Below are 18,199 nucleotides of genomic sequence, written 5' to 3'. Positions count from 1 at the left end.
CAAGCAAGTGTCCATATAACAGAACTCACCATATTTGTAAATTCTCAATCCTAAGCAGAAATAACTCAGTGGAAACTTCTAAGAGTTAAGTGTTGTTTTATTTCAATATAATGGAAACAAATTAACAGTAAAATGTTTACATAATAATTTTTATCACTTTGTCAGCCACTGTCATGCTCTGTGACTATAACATATATATTATTTCCCTTTTCCGATAACAACCTTCCTTTGCTAGTAATTCTTTCTTTCTTTTCTTTTTTTTAAACTGTCCTCTGGTTTCCATTTGTAAGGTTTTCTCTTTTGGAGTCCTAAGGCCTCACCTATATCCTTTTCAGACTTGGCCCTATTTTTTAACAGATCCCTTATTTAGCAGCTTGATCAATTTTTTTTTTAACCTCACCCGAGGACATTTTTTCATCTTTTGTTCAGATAGAGTGGGAAGAAGAGAGAGAGAGAGAGAGAAACATTGACGTGAAAGGGACACATCGAGTGGCTGCCTCCCGCATGACTCAACCAGGGCCGGGGACAAACTGCAAACGAGGTACGTGCCCTTAGCGGGAACGGAACCTGGGTCTCTCTGGACCGTAGGCTGATGCTCTAACTGCTGAGCCAAACCAGCCAGGGCAGCAGCTTTATCAATTTTTATGTGAGTGATCTTCTTATTGAAGAAGGCTCATGAAAAGAATTATACAGAAAATGCAGAAGTGTTTAATGCATGAGAAATAGACCTGTTTAGACTTCATGGGGTCTGGAAATATTTCTCAATCAGTGTTTCATTCAGTAAGTAGAATGACTACTGTGTGCTTAGTGTACATAGCATTGGAGATACAATACAGACATTCCTGACTGCAAGGAGGTAATAATCAAGTGGGGGAAGAAAGACAAGTTACAGGCAATTATACTTGCGATATAAGTCACTGCTTTCATCAGAATTCTAGATTTCAGTATTTTCAAACCTCAACTCTTTTGAGGAAATGACCACATATAAGGGAGTTTAATTTTTTTAAATATGTTTTTATTGATTTTTTAGAGAGAGAGGAAGGGAGAAAGAGATAGAAACATCAATGTGAGAGAAACACCAATCAGCTGCCTCGTGCACACCCCTTTTTGGGGATCGAGCCCGCAACCTGGGCATGTGCCCTGACTGGGAATTGAACTGGTGACCTCTTGGTGCATGGGTCGACACTCAACCAGTGAGTTACACTGACCAGGCTATATATGACAGTCTTTTTTTTTTTTAAATCCTCACCCGAGGATATTCTTCTACTTATCTTCAGATAGAGTGGGAGGGAGAGAAAGGGAGAGAAAGAGAAACATTGACATGAGAGCGACACATCGACTGGCTGCCTCCCATACAACCTGACCAGGGCTGGGGACGAACTGTAACCAAGGTACATGCCCTTGGCCGGAATCGAACACGAGACTCATTGGTCCGCAGGCCGATGCTCTGCTTCCGAACCAAACCGGCCAGGGCTATGACATTCTTAATTACCTGAGGAGTAGTAGGTTCCAGATCCTTGATTAAGTTATAAGCTTCTTGTACATCATCTGAAATACAAAAATTAAGTAGCTATACTAGTCCTTATTTCAGCAAACTCTTCTGAAACAGTCCCCCAAAAGTAAAATCCTTCAGTACTCAAACATTCATGAGAATTATGATCTATTTTATCTGTCCTCTAATTTTCTGTCAAGTTCAATGTTGAATAGTTACTCTAAAGATATACAAATGTCCTTTGGAAACCCATAGTAAGTCATGAAGCACCTAAAAAATGTTCAAGCAAAGAATATGGATTAGGTATTACACACCAATGACATTAAAGTTATCTAAGAAAAACAATAATTTTAAAAAATATTTCTTTTTTCCAACAACAACAAAAAAAGAGAGCTATACACAGGGGTGGGAAAAATTAGGTTAAATTATCAGCCATGATTACCAGTAAGGACAGAAAATAATAATAATAATAAAATGACAAATAATACAATAATTAATATATAATAATACAAGAATAAACTCTGTTTCGTGTACTCACAACTGTAAACCTACTTTTTCTGACCTCTGCATTAAGCATGTACAAGTGAAACTACATGAAATCTGGGATTTGCTTTCTAACATCTTAGCAACAAAAAGAGGGAGAGGGAAGACAGGTGAAAAAAGACTGTCAGTATCTTGAAAACTATTGAATCTGGGATGGATATTTGCGTGTCCATAGTAGTTACTTTTGTTTATGTCTGAAAATTTTTATAATAAAAATTAATTTGGCCCTGGCCGGTGTGGCTCAGTTGGTTGGAGCATCGTCCCATACACCAAAAAGTGGCGGGTTTGATTCTTGGTCAGGAAATGTAACCCAGGTTGTAGGTTTGATCCTAGGTTGGGGCATGTACTAGAGGCAACCAATCGATGACTCTCTCTTTCTCTCTCTAAAATCAATTTAAAAAATAAATAATTAATTTATAAAATATATAAGATGTTTCTTTATTTCTTATCCCAAAGTATATTTCTTTGTGCTTATCTATCACAGAGAGAACTATTTGCAAGTTCATGTTCTTATTTCAATGAACACTTACATTTTCCTCAGAGAAATAGGTTTTCTGGTTGGTTTCTACCATACACCTAAAAAGGCCCACACTGTTAGTCCGAGGTCCATGACAGAGTGCCACCACCAAGTGGCTGCTACTACCCTATACTTATAACTGTTACATTAAAAGGCTACTTTAGGCCTGGCTAGTGTGGCTCAATGGTTAAGTATCGACCCATGCACCAAGAGGTCTCCGGTTCGATTCCCAGTCAGGGCACATGTCCAGGCTGTGGGCCTGATCCCCAGTTGGGGGCATGCAGGAGGCGGCCAATCAATGTTCTCTCTCATCGATGTTTCTGTCTTTCTCTCCCTCTCTCTTCCTCTCTCTCTAAAAGTAAATTAAGAAAAAAAATTATTTAAAGGCTGCTTTAGGCATGTGTCTAGCCATTTTAACCTTACTTAGGGACAATAACTAACACATTCTCTTTAAATCATAGTACTTCTTTCTTTATATATTTTAATTAATTAATTTTTTAATTACAGATGTCCCTCCTTTTTTCTCCTATTGTCACCCTCCTCCTCACTACCTACCCCCCCCCCAGCCTTCACCTGTACTGTTGTCTGTGTCCATAGGTTATGCATATATGCATATAAGTTCTTTGGTTTATCTTTTCCCGCTCCTACACCCCCCTTCCCTCTGAAATTTGTCAGTCTGATCCCTACTTCCATGTCTCTGGATCTGTTTTGTTCATCAGCTTATTTTGTTCATTATATTCCACAAATAAGTGAGATCATGTGATATTTGTTTTTTTCTGATTGGGTTATTTTACTTAGCATAATACTCTTCAGATCCCTCCATTTCGTCTCAAAGGGTGAATCATAATATTTCTCATAAGAAATGAAGGGTATAAAGAAACAGAAAGGCAGACAATTAGAGCGGATCGAAAACACTTAGTGATTAAAACAGACTTAGGAAGATGTGGATGTACGTTAGACATAGCGGAACCTAGACAAAAAGAAAGAACTGCCAGGGAGAAGGAAAACCAATGGAAAACTGAAATACATGGGTAAAGAACAAAGGAGAGGAAAACAGAAAAACTGATTGAGGGAGAAGGTGGAAGCAACAGAGGAAGAAAGAGAGGCTAAAGAGTAAAGGACAACAGTCTGGCCAGTGTGGCTCAGTGGCTGAGCACTGACCCATGCACCAAGAGGTCGCCGGTTCTATTCCCAGCCAGAACACATGCCAGGTTGTGGGCCTGATCACTAGTAGGGGGAGGGGGGGCATGCAGGAGGCGGCCAATCAATGTTCTCTCTCATCAATGTTTCTCTCTCTCTCTCCCTCTCACTTCTTCTCTCTCTAAAATCAATAAAGAAAAAAAAAAATTTTTTTTTAAAGAGTAAAGGACAACAGATAAGCACCAAAAAACTTGCTCTGTACTTTGAACTTACTACAAATCTATTTTTGGAAGTATTATGGATTTTAAAACCTAAGCAAATAGTTCAGTTAGAGATTAAATGTTCTAAAATACACCTTTATAAGCAAGATCAAGATGAAATTTTCTTACCTTGACGGAGGTAGTAAATCACTAAGTTTAGCCGAGCTTCAGGAATGACATCAACCAGGGGAGGCAAAACCTGCAAAGCCCCTTCGCCTCCTCGGAAAACAACCTAGAGATATAGAAGCTGTGTTATGGCAATAAGTATAAATACATTTATTGGTGGAAATGTTTCAGGAGCTGCCACTTATAACTGGGTACATAATACCCAACAAAAATAGCCCTGAGAATCAGTTAATATCTTGAGAACTTTTATCTTTCACTGAATGTATTATTGACTATTACCTGTGCTTCTAACCATCTCTCCTTTCTCCTCCCCTCTGATTTTGATACTTATATTCAAATATTCCATTTTTTACGCTATCTAAAAATCTATCTCCACTACCAGTCTTTATACCCATATCCTCCTTTATTTTTATTCATTGCACTTATCACTTCATTTCATGTATTTTTTTGTCTGTTAATCTGTTATACCCACCAGCATATAAGCTCCACATGACAGGGAATTTTGCACTTACTGTGTACGCCCAGCCCCTGCAACTGTAACTAGTATAGAGGTACTCAGCTATTCTTTGAAAGGATGAACATACCATTGAAGCTCTCTACATACATACGACCTTGACCTCGCCAAAAAAAAAAAATATCTAGCCCTGGCCGGTGTGGCTCAGTTGGTTGGGTGTCGTGCCACATACTAAAAGGTTGCCAGTTCCATTCCCAGTCAACGCACATGGCCAGGGTGCTGGGGTTGGGTGTGTGTGTGTGCAGAAGGCAGCTGCCAATCAATGGCATCAATGTTCCTCTCTCTCCCTTCTTCTTTCTCTAAAATCATAAAAACATATTTTTAAAAATAAATAAATGGCATTAGTAATATATACCTTTAGGGTTATTATGAAGATTAAATGAGTTAAAAGTAGGCTAGCCCAGCTGGTGTAGCTCAGTGGTTGAGCATCGACCCATGTACCAAGAGGTCGCCAGTTCGATTCCTGGTCAGGGCACATGCCCAAGGCTATGGGCCCGATCACCACTGGGGGGCATGCAAGAGGCAGCCAATTGATGTTCTCTCTCATCGATGTTTCTATCTCCCTCTCCCCCTTCCTTTCTCTCAAAAATCAATCAATAAAAGTAATATGTATTCATTGGGGGAAAAACTTCACAAATGAAATGTTCATATTTTTACTTCTCTTCAATCTCACTCTCCAAGAATAATCCCTATTTACTAGCTGATATGCTCCTTCCATATATAGTGGGTTTTTTATATACATATAGTGGTGTTTTACTCTGGCTGTATATTATATCCACCTGGGAAGCTTTTAAGAAAAATACTGATAGATGGGCCCCAGCCTAACCATCAAATAAGAATCTCTGGGGGGTGCAGCCCATGCATCATTTTTAAAAACCTCCCCATGCCCAGAGACATGGAAGTAGAGTACAGACTGACAACCCTCAGAAGAGGGGGTGGTGGAGGGAGGAAAGAGATAAACCAGAGAACTTATATGCATATATGCATAACCAATGGACAGGGACAACAAAGCTGGGGACGTTGTGAGGGGGATGGGGAAGAGGGTGTCAATGGGGTAAAAAAGCAGAAACATCTGTAACAAAAATTAAATTAAAAAAAAAAAATCAGTTTTTAAAAATGCAGAAAAAAAAAAAAAGAATAAAAAAAAAAAAAATCTCCCCATGCCCTGGCTGGTTTGGCTCAGCGGTTAGGCATCAGCCTGTGGTCCACAAAGACCCGGGTTCGGTTCCCGCTAAGGGCACGTACCTCAGTTGCAGTTTGTCCCGGGCCCTGGTTGGGTCGTACGGGAGGCGGCCACTTGATATGTCCCTTTCACATCGATGTTTCTCTCTCTCTCTCCCTCCCACTCTATCTGAACAAAAAGTGGAAAAATGTCCTTGGGTAAAAATACAATAAATAAATAAATAAATAAATAAATAAATAAATAAATAAATAAAAATGAAAACCTCCCCATGGTTCAAATGTGGAGTTGTAAATGACATTACATTATTGGGTGCTCTTTCTTGCCTGCCCTTTCTTGTCTTATTTGCTTATGCTCCTTCCTCCAACCCATTAAATACAGATGCTTGCTTGGAACCATATTTCTGTTTCTAACCCTGTCTTCCAGATTTGGTTGTCAGGACTTTAGCATTCACTTCTCTTGTAAGAACTCCTAACCCTGTTCTCCGGTCTTGATCTCTCTCCAAGCTTAATGTCCAGACTATTATCTTTAACACACCATTCTCCACAGATTTAATCCTGCTTTATTTATAAACTAGATTAGAAGTGAAAAGATAAGAGGCCCAAGCTCATACTAGAAACTATCCAAAGAAGACTATCTTTGTGATGGAGGCCTGACTTAGAGACAAAACACAGAATAAATACAAGACACTGCCAAGAAAGGATTAATAGAAATAAGTGACTGAGTAGATATCATAAATCAAGGATGGGGGTGGGGCTATGGGAGATAGTCTGAAACAACGACGGTTCTCAGCTTGTATACTGGCAGAACTGGTGCCAGAACAGAAACAGAAATCAGAAGGAAACGGTGTAGTCACTATCGCCATTTCTAGATGAGGAATCTGAGAGTCAGCAGTAGTAAACGATTTGCCCAGTGTCCCCCGATGTCTGAGTCCAAACAGCTGCTCTGCATCATGATGTTTCATGGTCAATAGAGTCAAACTGAATCTGAGTCTGACTTTTTTAGCAATGGCCATCGTAACCCAGCCCTGACCCTAATCACCCCTTCACTTTTCCACTAAGAACTTCACTTTCCGCTATGCCCCAGTACAAACTTTCTGTTGCGGCAAGCTCAATCTTCTCCAACCTTTCATAAGTGCCATGCTCGTTCTAAATCTCAGCCATCTTCAAAGATGAGCTCAACTTTCACTTTCACCAGAAAACCCTTCCCATGTCTTCTAACCTCCAAAGAGATATTATTCCTTTGTCTTTACCAACAAACCAAACACTTGGATCTACACTGCCTTGCACATCTTTCTAAATGCTTTGTGGGGGGGAGCAGAGTTGGTCACTCTAAAACATGCCTTTTTTTTTTTTTTATCCTCACCCGAGGACATTTTTCCATTTTTTTGTTCAGATAGAGCGGGAGGGAGAGAGAGGAAGAGAGAGAGAGAAACATCGACGTGAAAGGGACACATCGAGTGGCTGCCACCCGCACGACCAACCAGGGCCGGGGACAAACTGCAACCGAGGTACGTGCCCTTAGCGGGAACCGAACCCGGGTCTCTCTGTACCGCAGGCCGACGCTCCAGCCGCTGAGCCAAACCGGCCAGGGCACATGCCTTTTTTGGGATGTTAATTATTCTTAGCTGGTTACCTTACTCAAGAGGAGTCTTTTACCTCCTCCTTACCTGCATAAAGGAATTTAGATAGAAAAGCCTGCGCCAGGAAGGGAGCTACATAGTAACTGTATTTTCATGTGAGCTCGTGTGGCAGACAGGGAGCCCCAGCAAGCCCTATTTGTTAGACTCCTCCTGGAGTCCCATTGTTTCTGGGGAGCCCAACGAGAATCTGTGTACCAAATGTTTGCTCCCTGGCATCTGCCTGTGAATTGCTTAGCTTCTCTTTAAAGTCCCATCAGTGCCCCCTTTCTCCTTAGCTCAAGATAGCTTATAAGCCTCAACTGCCTGTTTTGTCCTCGGGACCACATTCTTATGAAGCCCTTATATGTATACATGTAATTCACTTGGCTATTTTCTCTGGTTAATCTGTCTCATGTCAATTTTGTTATTAGACCAGCCAGAAAAATTTAGAAGAGTAAAATAAAAATTATTTTTCCTCCCCTATATGTATGGGGTGGGTAAAAGTAGATTTACAGTTGTAAGTATACAAAACAGTTTATTCTTTTTTTTCCTTATCCTCACCCGAGGACATTTTTTTTTCTCATTTATCTTGAGATAGAGCTGGAGGGAGAGGGGGAAAAAGAGAGAGAGAGATACATTGATGCTAGAGAGACACATCGAGTGGTTGCCACCCACACGACCCCATCTGAGGCCAGGGACAAACTGCAACGGAGGTACATGCCCTTAGCGGGAACCGAACCCGGGCTTCTTTGGTCCGCGGGCCGACGCTCTATCGGCTAAGCCAAACCGGCCAGGGCCAAAATAGTTTATTCTTGTATTGTTATATATTGATTATTGTTTTACTTATGTGTATACAACTGTAAGCCTACTTTTGCCCACCCTGTATATTACTGCCCTCCCAATAAGGATTTCCTTGATGAAAGGGCCTGATATGTTAAAGACATTTTCTCTCCTCCACAGCAAGGAGCAGTTCCCTGGGAGTAGAGGAATATTTGCTGAGTCATCTCCCTTCATTCTTCTTTCTAACTGCTGAGATGTACCTAAGAGGGCGGGACTCAAGTCAGTCAAAACAGGAAACTATTACTCACCAGATTGTGCCTGATGAGCTCTTTAGCAAATTCAAAGGAAGAAGAAGCGTTGTCCATCAAGCTTTTGAGTTCTGCCTGAAATTGAAAAAGAAAAGACTTATAAAAATGACGCGTGTAGATCTTTAAAAAAAATTTTTTTAAAAATTCTCACCTGAAGACACTTTTCCATTGATTTTCAGATAGAGTAGGAGGGAGGGAGAGAGAAAGAAAAACATTTATGTAAGAGAGACACACTGATTGATTGCCTCCTGCATGACCCCAACTAGGGCTGGGGATTGAACTGCAACCAAGGTACAAGCCATTGACCGGAATCGAACCCACGGCCCGCTCTAACCACTGAGCAAATTAGCCAGGGCATGATGTGTGTAGTTCTAATACAACATATTTGCACAATGCTTTATAGCTTCAAATAATTTAACATGCTATTTCATTTGTTTCTCAGCACCCTAAGAAATAATGTAATTATTAGTATCCTCATTTTTCAGTTGAGAACACTGAGGCCTATAAAAGTTAAGTGACTTGAACTTTACACTAAACAGAAAGTTTGAAATTGGGAACCCAAGTCTGAAGACTCATCGAGTTTGTCTTTTCTTTCAGGGCCAAGGGTAATAAAAGAGTTAAACGTATAGCAACTGAGGTTGATTCTTCAACCTGACCATTCCATCTATGTCCTGAATTCTCATAGTACCTCCTTCCTGATGAATTGCTATTTATTTACATAACTCAATTAAAATACCTCTTCCTGCCCTGGCAGGGTACTAAGTTGGTTAGAGCGTTGTCCTCATACAGCAAGATTGTGGATTTGATCCCTGGTCAGGGCACATACAAGAATCAACCACTAAATGCATAAATAAGTTGAACAGCCCGGCAGGTGCGGTTCAGTGGTTGAGCATCGACCCATGCACCACGAGGTCACCAGTTCGATTCTCGGTCAGGGCACATGCCCAGGTTGTGAGCCAAATCCCCAGTGGGGGGCATGCAGAAGGCGGCCAATTGTTGTTCTCTTTCATTGATGTTTCTCTTTCTCCCTCTCCATTCCTCTCTCTCTAAAATCAATAAAAAAAAAATAAGTTAAACAGCAAATTGATGTTTTTCTCTCTCTCTCCCTTCCTCTCTAAAATGAATGAATGAATCAATAAAATAAAATACATCTTCCCTGTTTAATTTTTTTGATGTTTTCATTGATATTTTAGAGAGAGAGGAAGGGAGATATAGAAACATCGGTGTAAGAGAGAAACATCGATTGGCTGCCTCCTGCACGACCCATACTGGGGATTGAGCCCGCAACCCGGGCATGTGCTCTGACTGGGAATTGAACCAGAACTTCTCAGTCCATGGGATGACGCTCAATCCACTGAGCCACACCAGCTGGGCTATTTTTTAATTTATTAGACCTATCAGATCTCTTCTGTATTCTCTTACCCCCTGAATACCCCTTAGAACAAATGGTCAGCCTTTCCCAGTGTCTTCACTAAGACAGTAGACTTACCCCTTCCTCAGCTTTCTGCTATTCCTACCTTGCCAATCAATAATTTTAAGTAATCCTCTCTTCCTCCTTTTCCTCCTTTCATTAGTAGATAGCCAAGCTTTTCTGGATAAAATAATTACATTCTTGATTATTGTCACTAACCACTCTAAGCTTATCCTACCTGATCGCAGAGGGGAGTGTGCGTCTACTCAGCGACCCTATATTAATCCCGTCTCTTATCACAGCAGCAGTTCCGCAGTGTTAGGTAATATTAGGCTAGATCAGTAGTTTTCGAGCTTTTAAATCTCAAGATCCCTTTTATAATCTTAAATATTAAGAATCCGAAAGAGCTTTTGTTTATGTGGGTTATAGCCATCAATATTTATTGTATTAGAAATTAAAACAAAAAATTTTAAGTATTCAATTAATAAAAAGAATATAAATCTACTATACATAAACATAAATAACATTTTTTTTTTATTTAAAAAGACTATATTTTCCAAGACAAACATTTTGTGAGAAGAGTGGGCCCTGGTCCCGAGCGGGTCTGCCTAGGGCCAAGGGTAGTATTTGGGTTCTTGACTTCACGCAGGAAAGATTTCACAATATGAGTCCAAGTGGCTATGAGGGTACATTTAGTAAAGCCTGGGACAGTGAAACAGGGGAGGGCTTAGCAAAAAAAGCAACAGGAGACCAGGCTGGGCTGCTTTAGGCCACTGGGAGGTCAGAGAAAAAGGGAACTGAGGCGGGGTCAGGGTTAGCCAGGGAAGGTGCAAGTGGCCTGGGGGCCCTTGGAGTTGGGAGCCGCCTGCAGGGGAAGGAGAGGGGCAGGAATGACTCGGGAGTGCTCCCTGGAGGGGTGCTCGCTCAGTCCTTTGTCTCTTGCAGGTGGGAATCTTAGGGAAGCTCTCAGGGGAGGGTTTCAGCAGAATATTCATCAGTTTTTAGGTGAGCTCCTTCAGGGTCATGGTCTCCACTGATCGGTCAGTGCCTGGGCAGGAGCTTGTTAGTCACTGCAGCTGGTCCTGGCATCTCCGACCTGGTTTTGCGGCTTTTCTGGGCCTAGGGGCCTAGCTGTTGTGTCTAGGGAGGTGACCGGTATCTGCTGCAAACTGCTCGGCCAGTTTGCTCAGCTATCTGTGGTTTCCTTATTCCCCTTGTCCTACCGCACTGGCCTGTCTCACTGCCTTACATGTTTGCAGTTCTCTTTAATGTCTGGCTTAACAGAGGACAGCGAGATCGGCATATCTGTACTGCATTTGAACTACTTTGAAATCACACTGTCTCTGGAAAACTTGGTTGAACACTTGAGAGAATGAAAGTGAAAAGACAAAATCTTTTCGTATTATGAGAATAGATTTAATCTCAGGCAGGGCCAGCCAGAACCAAGGGCGAGGCAAGCAAGGTGCCCAGGGCACAGTTCCCAAACAGCACCCACTCGCACCTGGGCAGTGTGCAACTGCTGAACTTTCCAGTTTGCACCTGGTCTCACTCAAGTCCAGGCCCTGCCTGCCTCACAGACCCCATGAAGCGAAGTCCCAGATCACAATTTGAGCACCACTGGGCTAGATTATTCAAATAAATGCTCTCACTGAAAACAACTAAATAAAAAGAGATATACTATTAAAACATTTTCTTAGAACTACCAAAGAAAGTAGGAAGTTACCAGACCAAAAATGAAGGGGAAAACAGAACCTAGATAAGGAGGCAAGCATGAAAGCCATTTTTGCCCTAAGGCTTTGCTGAGTCTATAAAATTAAATCTTTTACCTAGAGAAGGAAGCAAGCATGAAAGCCATTTTTGCCCTAAGGCTTTGCTGAGTCTATAAAATTAAAACTTTTAGTTGACAGTCATGCCAGGCAACAAGAACCAACAAACCCGGGGCCCGCACAGGGAGTCCAGCAGGATCGCAAGCAGCCAGGGCCCACAGAGCCACTGGCATGGGAAGGATGCTAGACCTGGAACACCCTCGCGCAGCATCACGGCCCACCTAGGGTCCTGAGGGCAGTTTAGGCGACCTCATGCCTTGAAGTGGGCTCGAGGTGGTCCCAAAGTGATAGTTCTCCGGGGTATCTGACTGAGCAAATGCATATCACTCAGGGAGAGAAGTGCCTCATTGTAGGCCTGACTCTTCCTGTAAGTAAGTTCTCAGGTACTGCGTCAAGCACACAGTCGAAGATAAGTTGACATACAAAGAAACTAGACTCCTTGAGGGAGAACCGGGAGGAATGAGAAAAAACAGAAACAGACCCACAAAAATTTCAGAAATTCAAATCATCAGACTCAGATCACAAAACAAGTATGCAGACTATGTTTAAGAAAATAAAAGATGAGCATGAAAGCATAAAATTGGAAACGGCAAAAAGTGAATATTTTTAAGAAAGAACTAGAAATACAAAATATTTTCAACAAAATTTAACAGATAGCTAGGTGTCATATAAACGAGCCCAAAATAGCCACTGTATACTGGCCCCTCGCTTGTTTATATTTTCACAGTAGGCTGAGATCCAATAGCTCAAACATTTTCTAAAAAAGCTTTAATTTTTTTTTATTTTTATTTTACTCATCGAATTGTTTTAAATGTAGCCCCAGTAAGCATGCTTTTAGTTTTTGAGACCCTGCCTGGTTTTCATAGCCCACAGACTTCCTGAACATCTGCTAACCATAGATAAGATAAACCCTAGAGCTATAAAGAACCTGAGCTGCTGTTGCCTATTAGACCTCAAGCAGTCTCTGACCCCAACACCCCCCACCTGCTGCTAAGAGACATCAGCTACACAAGCAAGCCCCTCTCCAAACTCCCTCCTCCCTGGGAGTTACCTTGCCCTCCTCCTCCCTTTCTGTTTTTTTTTTTTTTTTTTTTTTTTTTATTTTTTTATTTTTTTTTTTATCCTCACCTGAGGACATTTTTCCATTTTTTGTTCAGGTAGAGTGGGAGGGAGAGAGAGGAACAGAGAGAGAGAGAGAGAAACATCAATGTGAAAGGAACACATCGAGTGGCCGCCACCCGCACGACCGACCAGGGCCGGGGACAAACTGCAACCGAGGTACGTGCCCTTAGCGGGAACCGAACCCAGGTCTCTCAGGACCGCAGGCCGACGCTCTAACCGCTGAGCCAAACCGGCCAGGGCGCTCCTCCCTTTCTGAATGAGGGTCCCTGTGTCATGGCCTCTGGACAGTCACATGCTATGAGGAACTTCCTCCACACAAAAATCTTTCAAAGAGTCACCCAAATACAGTTTGTGGGTGCTACTGTCACCTCATGGTCATATCTGTTTCCTTGATCAGCCCTGAAATCCCTGGAATCCCCTACAACCGGTTTTTGGTTGTTGTTGTTGTTTTGTTTTTTATCTTCACCCGAGGACATTTTTCATTCAGATAGAGCGGGAGGGAGAGAGAGGAAGAGAGAGAGAGAGAAACATCGATGTGAAGGGACACATCGAGTGGCTGCCACCCGCACGACCAACCAGGGCCGGGGACAAACTGCAACCGAGGTACATGCACTTAGCGGGAACCGAACCCGGGTCTCTCTGTACCGCAGGTTGACGCTCCAACAGCTGAGCCAAACCGGCCAGGGCCTACAACCAGTTTTACAGCAGGTCTGACTCAGCATAAAAAAGAATGAGTGAATGTGTAAATATGAGTGAAGAAATTCTGCAAAGTACAGCATGGCCAGACAAAAAGAGGAACATAAAGAAAAGAGGGTAGGGTTAGACAACACTGTGAAAGAGTCTAATATATGCTCAATTTAAGTTCCTGAGTGAAATATGAGCAATAATGGGTAGAAGAAAAATCTAAAAGAAAATGATTAAGAATTTTCTCTAACTGATTAGAATCATCAATCCACCACTTTGTAAGTCCCATGAGGACAAATTTTATTTTTAAGTTCACATCTAGTTAAATCATAGTAAAACTGAAGAAAATAAAAACTAAAAAAATTTTTATTAAAAAAGATAGATTATGCCTGACTGGTGTGTCTCAGTGGTTGAGTGCTGACCCATGCACCAAGAGGTCACCGGTTCAATTCCCGGTCAGGGCGCATGCCCAGGTTGTGGGCCTGATCCCCAGTGGGGGCCATGCAGGAGGTGGCCAATAGATGTCCTCTCTCATCGATGCTTCTGTCTCTCTCTCCTTCTCCCTCTCCCTTCCTCTCTCTCTAAAATCAATAATAAAAATATTATATATATAGTACTAAAGGACAAGACAATGATAGCATATGAGTTAGGAAGGTGGTAAGTGAAGTGAAAATATTGTCAAGTCTTTGTACTGTTTAGGAGAAAAGTAAAGATTAACATTAAACTTGAATAAATGAAGGATGTCTGTGGTAATTTTTATGGTAACCGCTAAAGTATGAAAACAGAGTGTATAACTTCTGAAACTAGCACAGGAAAAAAAGTAAAGATTAAAAACTAGCCAATAGCCCTGGCCAGTTTGGCTCAGCGGTTAGAGCGTTGGCCTGAGGTCCAGAGAGACCCGGGTTCAGTTGCCGCTAAGGGCACGTACCTCGGTTGCAGTTTGTCCTCGGGCCCTGGTCGGTCGTGCAGGTGGCAGCCACTCGATGTGTCCCTTTCACATCAATGTTTCTCTCTCTCTCTCTGTTTCTCTCTCTCCCACTCTACCTGAACAAAAAATGGAAAAATGTCCTCGGGTGAGGATAAAAAAAAAAATAGCCAATAAAAATCAATCCATGCTCTGGCTGGTGTGGCTTTATGGTTTAGAGCATCAGCCCTTGAACCAAAGGGTCTCATGTTTGATTCCTGGTCAAGGGCACGTACCAGGGTTGAAGGTTCATCCCTAGTGTTGGTAGTGGCTCATGAGGGAGGCAACCAATCGATGTGTCTCTCTCATATTAATGTTTCTGTCTCTCTCTGTCTGTCTCCCTCCCTCCCTTTCACTCTCTCTAAAAATTAATGGGAAAAATATCCTTAGGTGAGGATTAACAAAAAAAAACAAGCCCTGGCCGGTTTGGCTCGGCAGTTGGAGAGCTGGCCTACAGACCAGAGAGTTCCGGGTTTGGTTCCCGCTAGACCCTAGCAGCTAGAGGCACGTACCAAAACACAAAAACAAAAACAAAAACACAAAACACCCAAAAATTGACCAAAAGGAGAGAAAAAGAAATAGGTGAGATAAACAGAAACACAAAACAAGACAGTAGATTTACACCTAAGTAACTAGTATTATAATATAACCAGTAATTAAATCTAATTAGATTAAATAGTCCAATTAAAAGATAAACTTTCAGACAAGATAAACAAAACCAATGACATGTTTATAAGAGACACACTTAAAATATAAAGTTATAAGGAAGTTAAAAGGAAAAGGATGTAAAAATATACCTTAGAAATACAAACAAAAACAAAAACTACATCGCCCTGCGGGTGTGGCTCAGTGATTGAGCGTTGACCCATGCACCAAGAGGTAACAGTTCGATTCCCTGTCAGGGCACATGCCCAGGTTGTGAGTCTGTTCCTCAGTGAGGGGCATGCAGGAGGCAGCCAATTGGTGTTCTCTCTCATTGATGTTTCTATCTCTCTCTCCCTCTTCCTTCCTCTCTCTTTAAAATCAATAAAGGAGCCCTGGCCAGTTTGGCTCAGCGGTTAGAGCATCGGCCTGCGGTCCGGAGAGACCCGGGTTCGGTTCCCGCTAAGGGCACGTACCTCGGTTGCAGTTTGTCCCCGGCCCTGGTTGGTCGTGCGGGTGGCAGCCACTCGATGTGTCCCTTCACGTCGATGTTTCTCACTCTCTCTCCCTTCCCCTCTCTCACTTCCACTCTATCTGTACAAAAAATGGAAAAATATCCTCGGGTGAGGATAAAATAAAATAAAATAAAATAAAATCAATAAAGGAAAAAAAATTTCAAAGAAGAAAAACTACATTAATAGAACATGAAATGGTGTTTAAGACAAAAAGCATAATCACAGGAAAAAGAGTCACTTTATTCTGATAAAAGATTCAATTCATCCAGAAAAATGTAACCATTTAAAATTTGTACATTCCTAAAAACTTGATCTCAAAATATATAAAGTAAAAATAGAAAGAATCAGAAGAATCAAATTCATAATAATAGAGATTTTAACACACCTCTCTCTGTAATTAACAGTAAGCAGACACAATAAAATTAGTAAAGTGATAGAAGCTTTGATATCATAAAGAATAATTAGACTTAATGGACATATATGGAATCTTGCACCAAATGCCTTCAGAGTGTACTCTCTGCAAGTACAGATGGAGAGCTTAGAAAAACAGGCCATGTATTGGAGCCATAAAACAAGTTTCAAGAAATAAATGTCAAAGGAATCAAATCATACTGGATAACTTCTCAGACCACAATGTAATTGTGCTATTAATCTTAACAAAAAGGTAACTGGAGACTTTGCCATGTGTTGGGAAATGAAGAATTCTTCTAATTAATCCAAAATAACTCATACTGAAAATCAGAAGTCATATTGGATACTCAAACTTTGAATGCAGTGAAAGTAATACTTAGAAATTTATCATTTTAAATGTATATTTTAGAAAAGAAGAAAGGCTGAAAATTAACAAGCTAAACATTCATTTCAATAATGTTTTTAAATATTGCAAACTGCCCTAGTTTGTCTCAGTGGTTAGAGTGTCGGCCTTCAAACTGATGAGTCATGGGTTCAATTATGGTCAAGGACACATACCTCAGTTGTGGTTCCGCCCCGGCCCTGGTCGGGTTGTGCAGGAGGCAACCAGTTGATGTGGCTCTATCACATCGATGTTTCTCTCTGTCTCTCTCTCTCCCTCCCTCCCACTCTACCTGATAAGTAGAAAAATATCCTTGAGTGAGGAATAAAAAAAAAAGTTAAGTACTGCAAACTTACTGAAGGAAAACAGTAGGAAGGAAATGACAAAGTACATAAATTAATAAAGTAGAAAACAATGATACAATAGAGAAGATTAATATAACCAAAAGTTGTTTTTTTTTTTGACAAACTAAAAAGAAAATATAAATGAAGTCATCAAACTTGTAAAAAAGTACAACCTATCAAAAAACAACACAAAAGCCCTGGTTGATTCTGCTCAGTGGTTAGAGCATGGGCCTGTGGACCAAAGGGTCTCAGGTTTGATTCCTGATCAAAGGCCACATACTTGGGCTGCAGGTTTCATCCCCAGCCACAGTTGGGAGGCAACCAATCGATGTTTCTCTCTCTCTTTCTCTCCCTCTCCCTCCCTTTCACTCTTAACTAAAATTCAATAGAAAAATATCCTCAGGTGAGGATTAACAAAAAAATAAAAATAAAAAACAACATAAGAAATAGAAAACATGAGTAGTCCTATAACCATTAAAGATTGAATTAGGTCCAGCTGGTGTGGCTCAGTGGTGGAGCATCGACCCATGCACCAAGAGGTCGCCAGTTTGATTCCTGGTCAAAGCACATGCCCAGGTTGTGGACCCAATCCCCAGTGGGGGGCATGCAGGAGGTAGCCAATCAATGTTCTCTCTCATCAATATTTCTATCTCTTTTTCCCCCTCCATTCCTGTCTCTCTCAAATCAAAAAAGAAAAAAAAAAATTAAGCCCTGGTAGGTTTGGCTCAGAGGGTAGAGTGTTGGCCTGTGGACCAAAGAGTCCCGGGTTCAATTTTGGCCAAGGGCACAAAAAAAAAACTGAATTAGTAATTTAAAACCAGCCAAGCCGCCCTGGCCGGTTTAGCTCAGTGGTTAGAGCGTCGGCCCGCAGACCAGAGTGTCCCGAGTTCAGTTCCCGCTAAGGGCATGTATCTTGGTTGCAGTTTGTCCCCAGCCCCGATTAAGGTTGTGTGGGTAGCAAGCAGTCAATGTGTCTCTCTCACATCGATGTTTCTCTGTCTCTCCTCCCTCTTCTCTCCCTCCCGCTCTATTTGAAGATAAATGCAAAAAATGTCCTCAGGTGAGGATAAAAGAAAAAAAAAATTAAATAAAACCAGCCAAGCCTAGTTGACTTCATCAATAAGTTCTAGCAAACATTTAAGGGAGAAATCATGACAATCTTATATAGGCATACCTCAGGCATACCTCATTTTATTGTGATTTGCAGATATTGCAGATTTTTTACAAAATGAAGGTTAGTGGCAACCCTGCATCTGGCAAGTGTACCGGCATCATCTTCCAACAGCATTTGTTCATTTCATGTCTCTGCATCACATTTTGTAAATTCTTGCAATATTTCCAACTTTTTCATTATTATTATATTTGTTAATGGTGATCTGTGATCAATGATCTTTTTTAAAATTTTTTATCCTTACCC

The 18,199-nt window shown here is 41.3% G+C and overlaps 1 protein-coding gene across 4 annotated transcripts in view; it reads right to left on the bottom strand.

Moving 5' to 3' along the window:
* Positions 1 to 18,199, bottom strand: part of TTC26 (tetratricopeptide repeat domain 26) — a 43,974-nt gene that overhangs the window by 12,247 nt on the left and 13,528 nt on the right. For 2 of the 4 annotated variants that reach the window (XM_036246614.1, XM_036246615.1), the window contains exons 8-10: positions 8,482 to 8,556; positions 4,082 to 4,184; positions 1,493 to 1,548 (exon numbers count right to left, since the gene is read on the bottom strand). In XM_036246614.1, coding sequence (XP_036102507.1) covers positions 1,493 to 1,548; positions 4,082 to 4,184; positions 8,482 to 8,556 — 234 coding nt within the window. The remainder of the gene's footprint in view (positions 1 to 1,492; positions 1,549 to 4,081; positions 4,185 to 8,481; positions 8,557 to 18,199) is intronic. The other 2 variants (XR_004957332.1, XM_036246616.1) reach the window with 1 other exon arrangement.

The sequence above is a fragment of the Molossus molossus genome, unplaced genomic scaffold, assembly GCF_014108415.1.
Source record: "Molossus molossus isolate mMolMol1 unplaced genomic scaffold, mMolMol1.p scaffold_m16_p_7, whole genome shotgun sequence".
In the NCBI taxonomy this organism is placed as follows: Eukaryota; Metazoa; Chordata; class Mammalia; order Chiroptera; family Molossidae; genus Molossus; species Molossus molossus.
The sequence above is the reverse complement of the archived record's forward strand: the minus strand, read 5'-3'. Positions and strand labels throughout refer to the sequence as shown.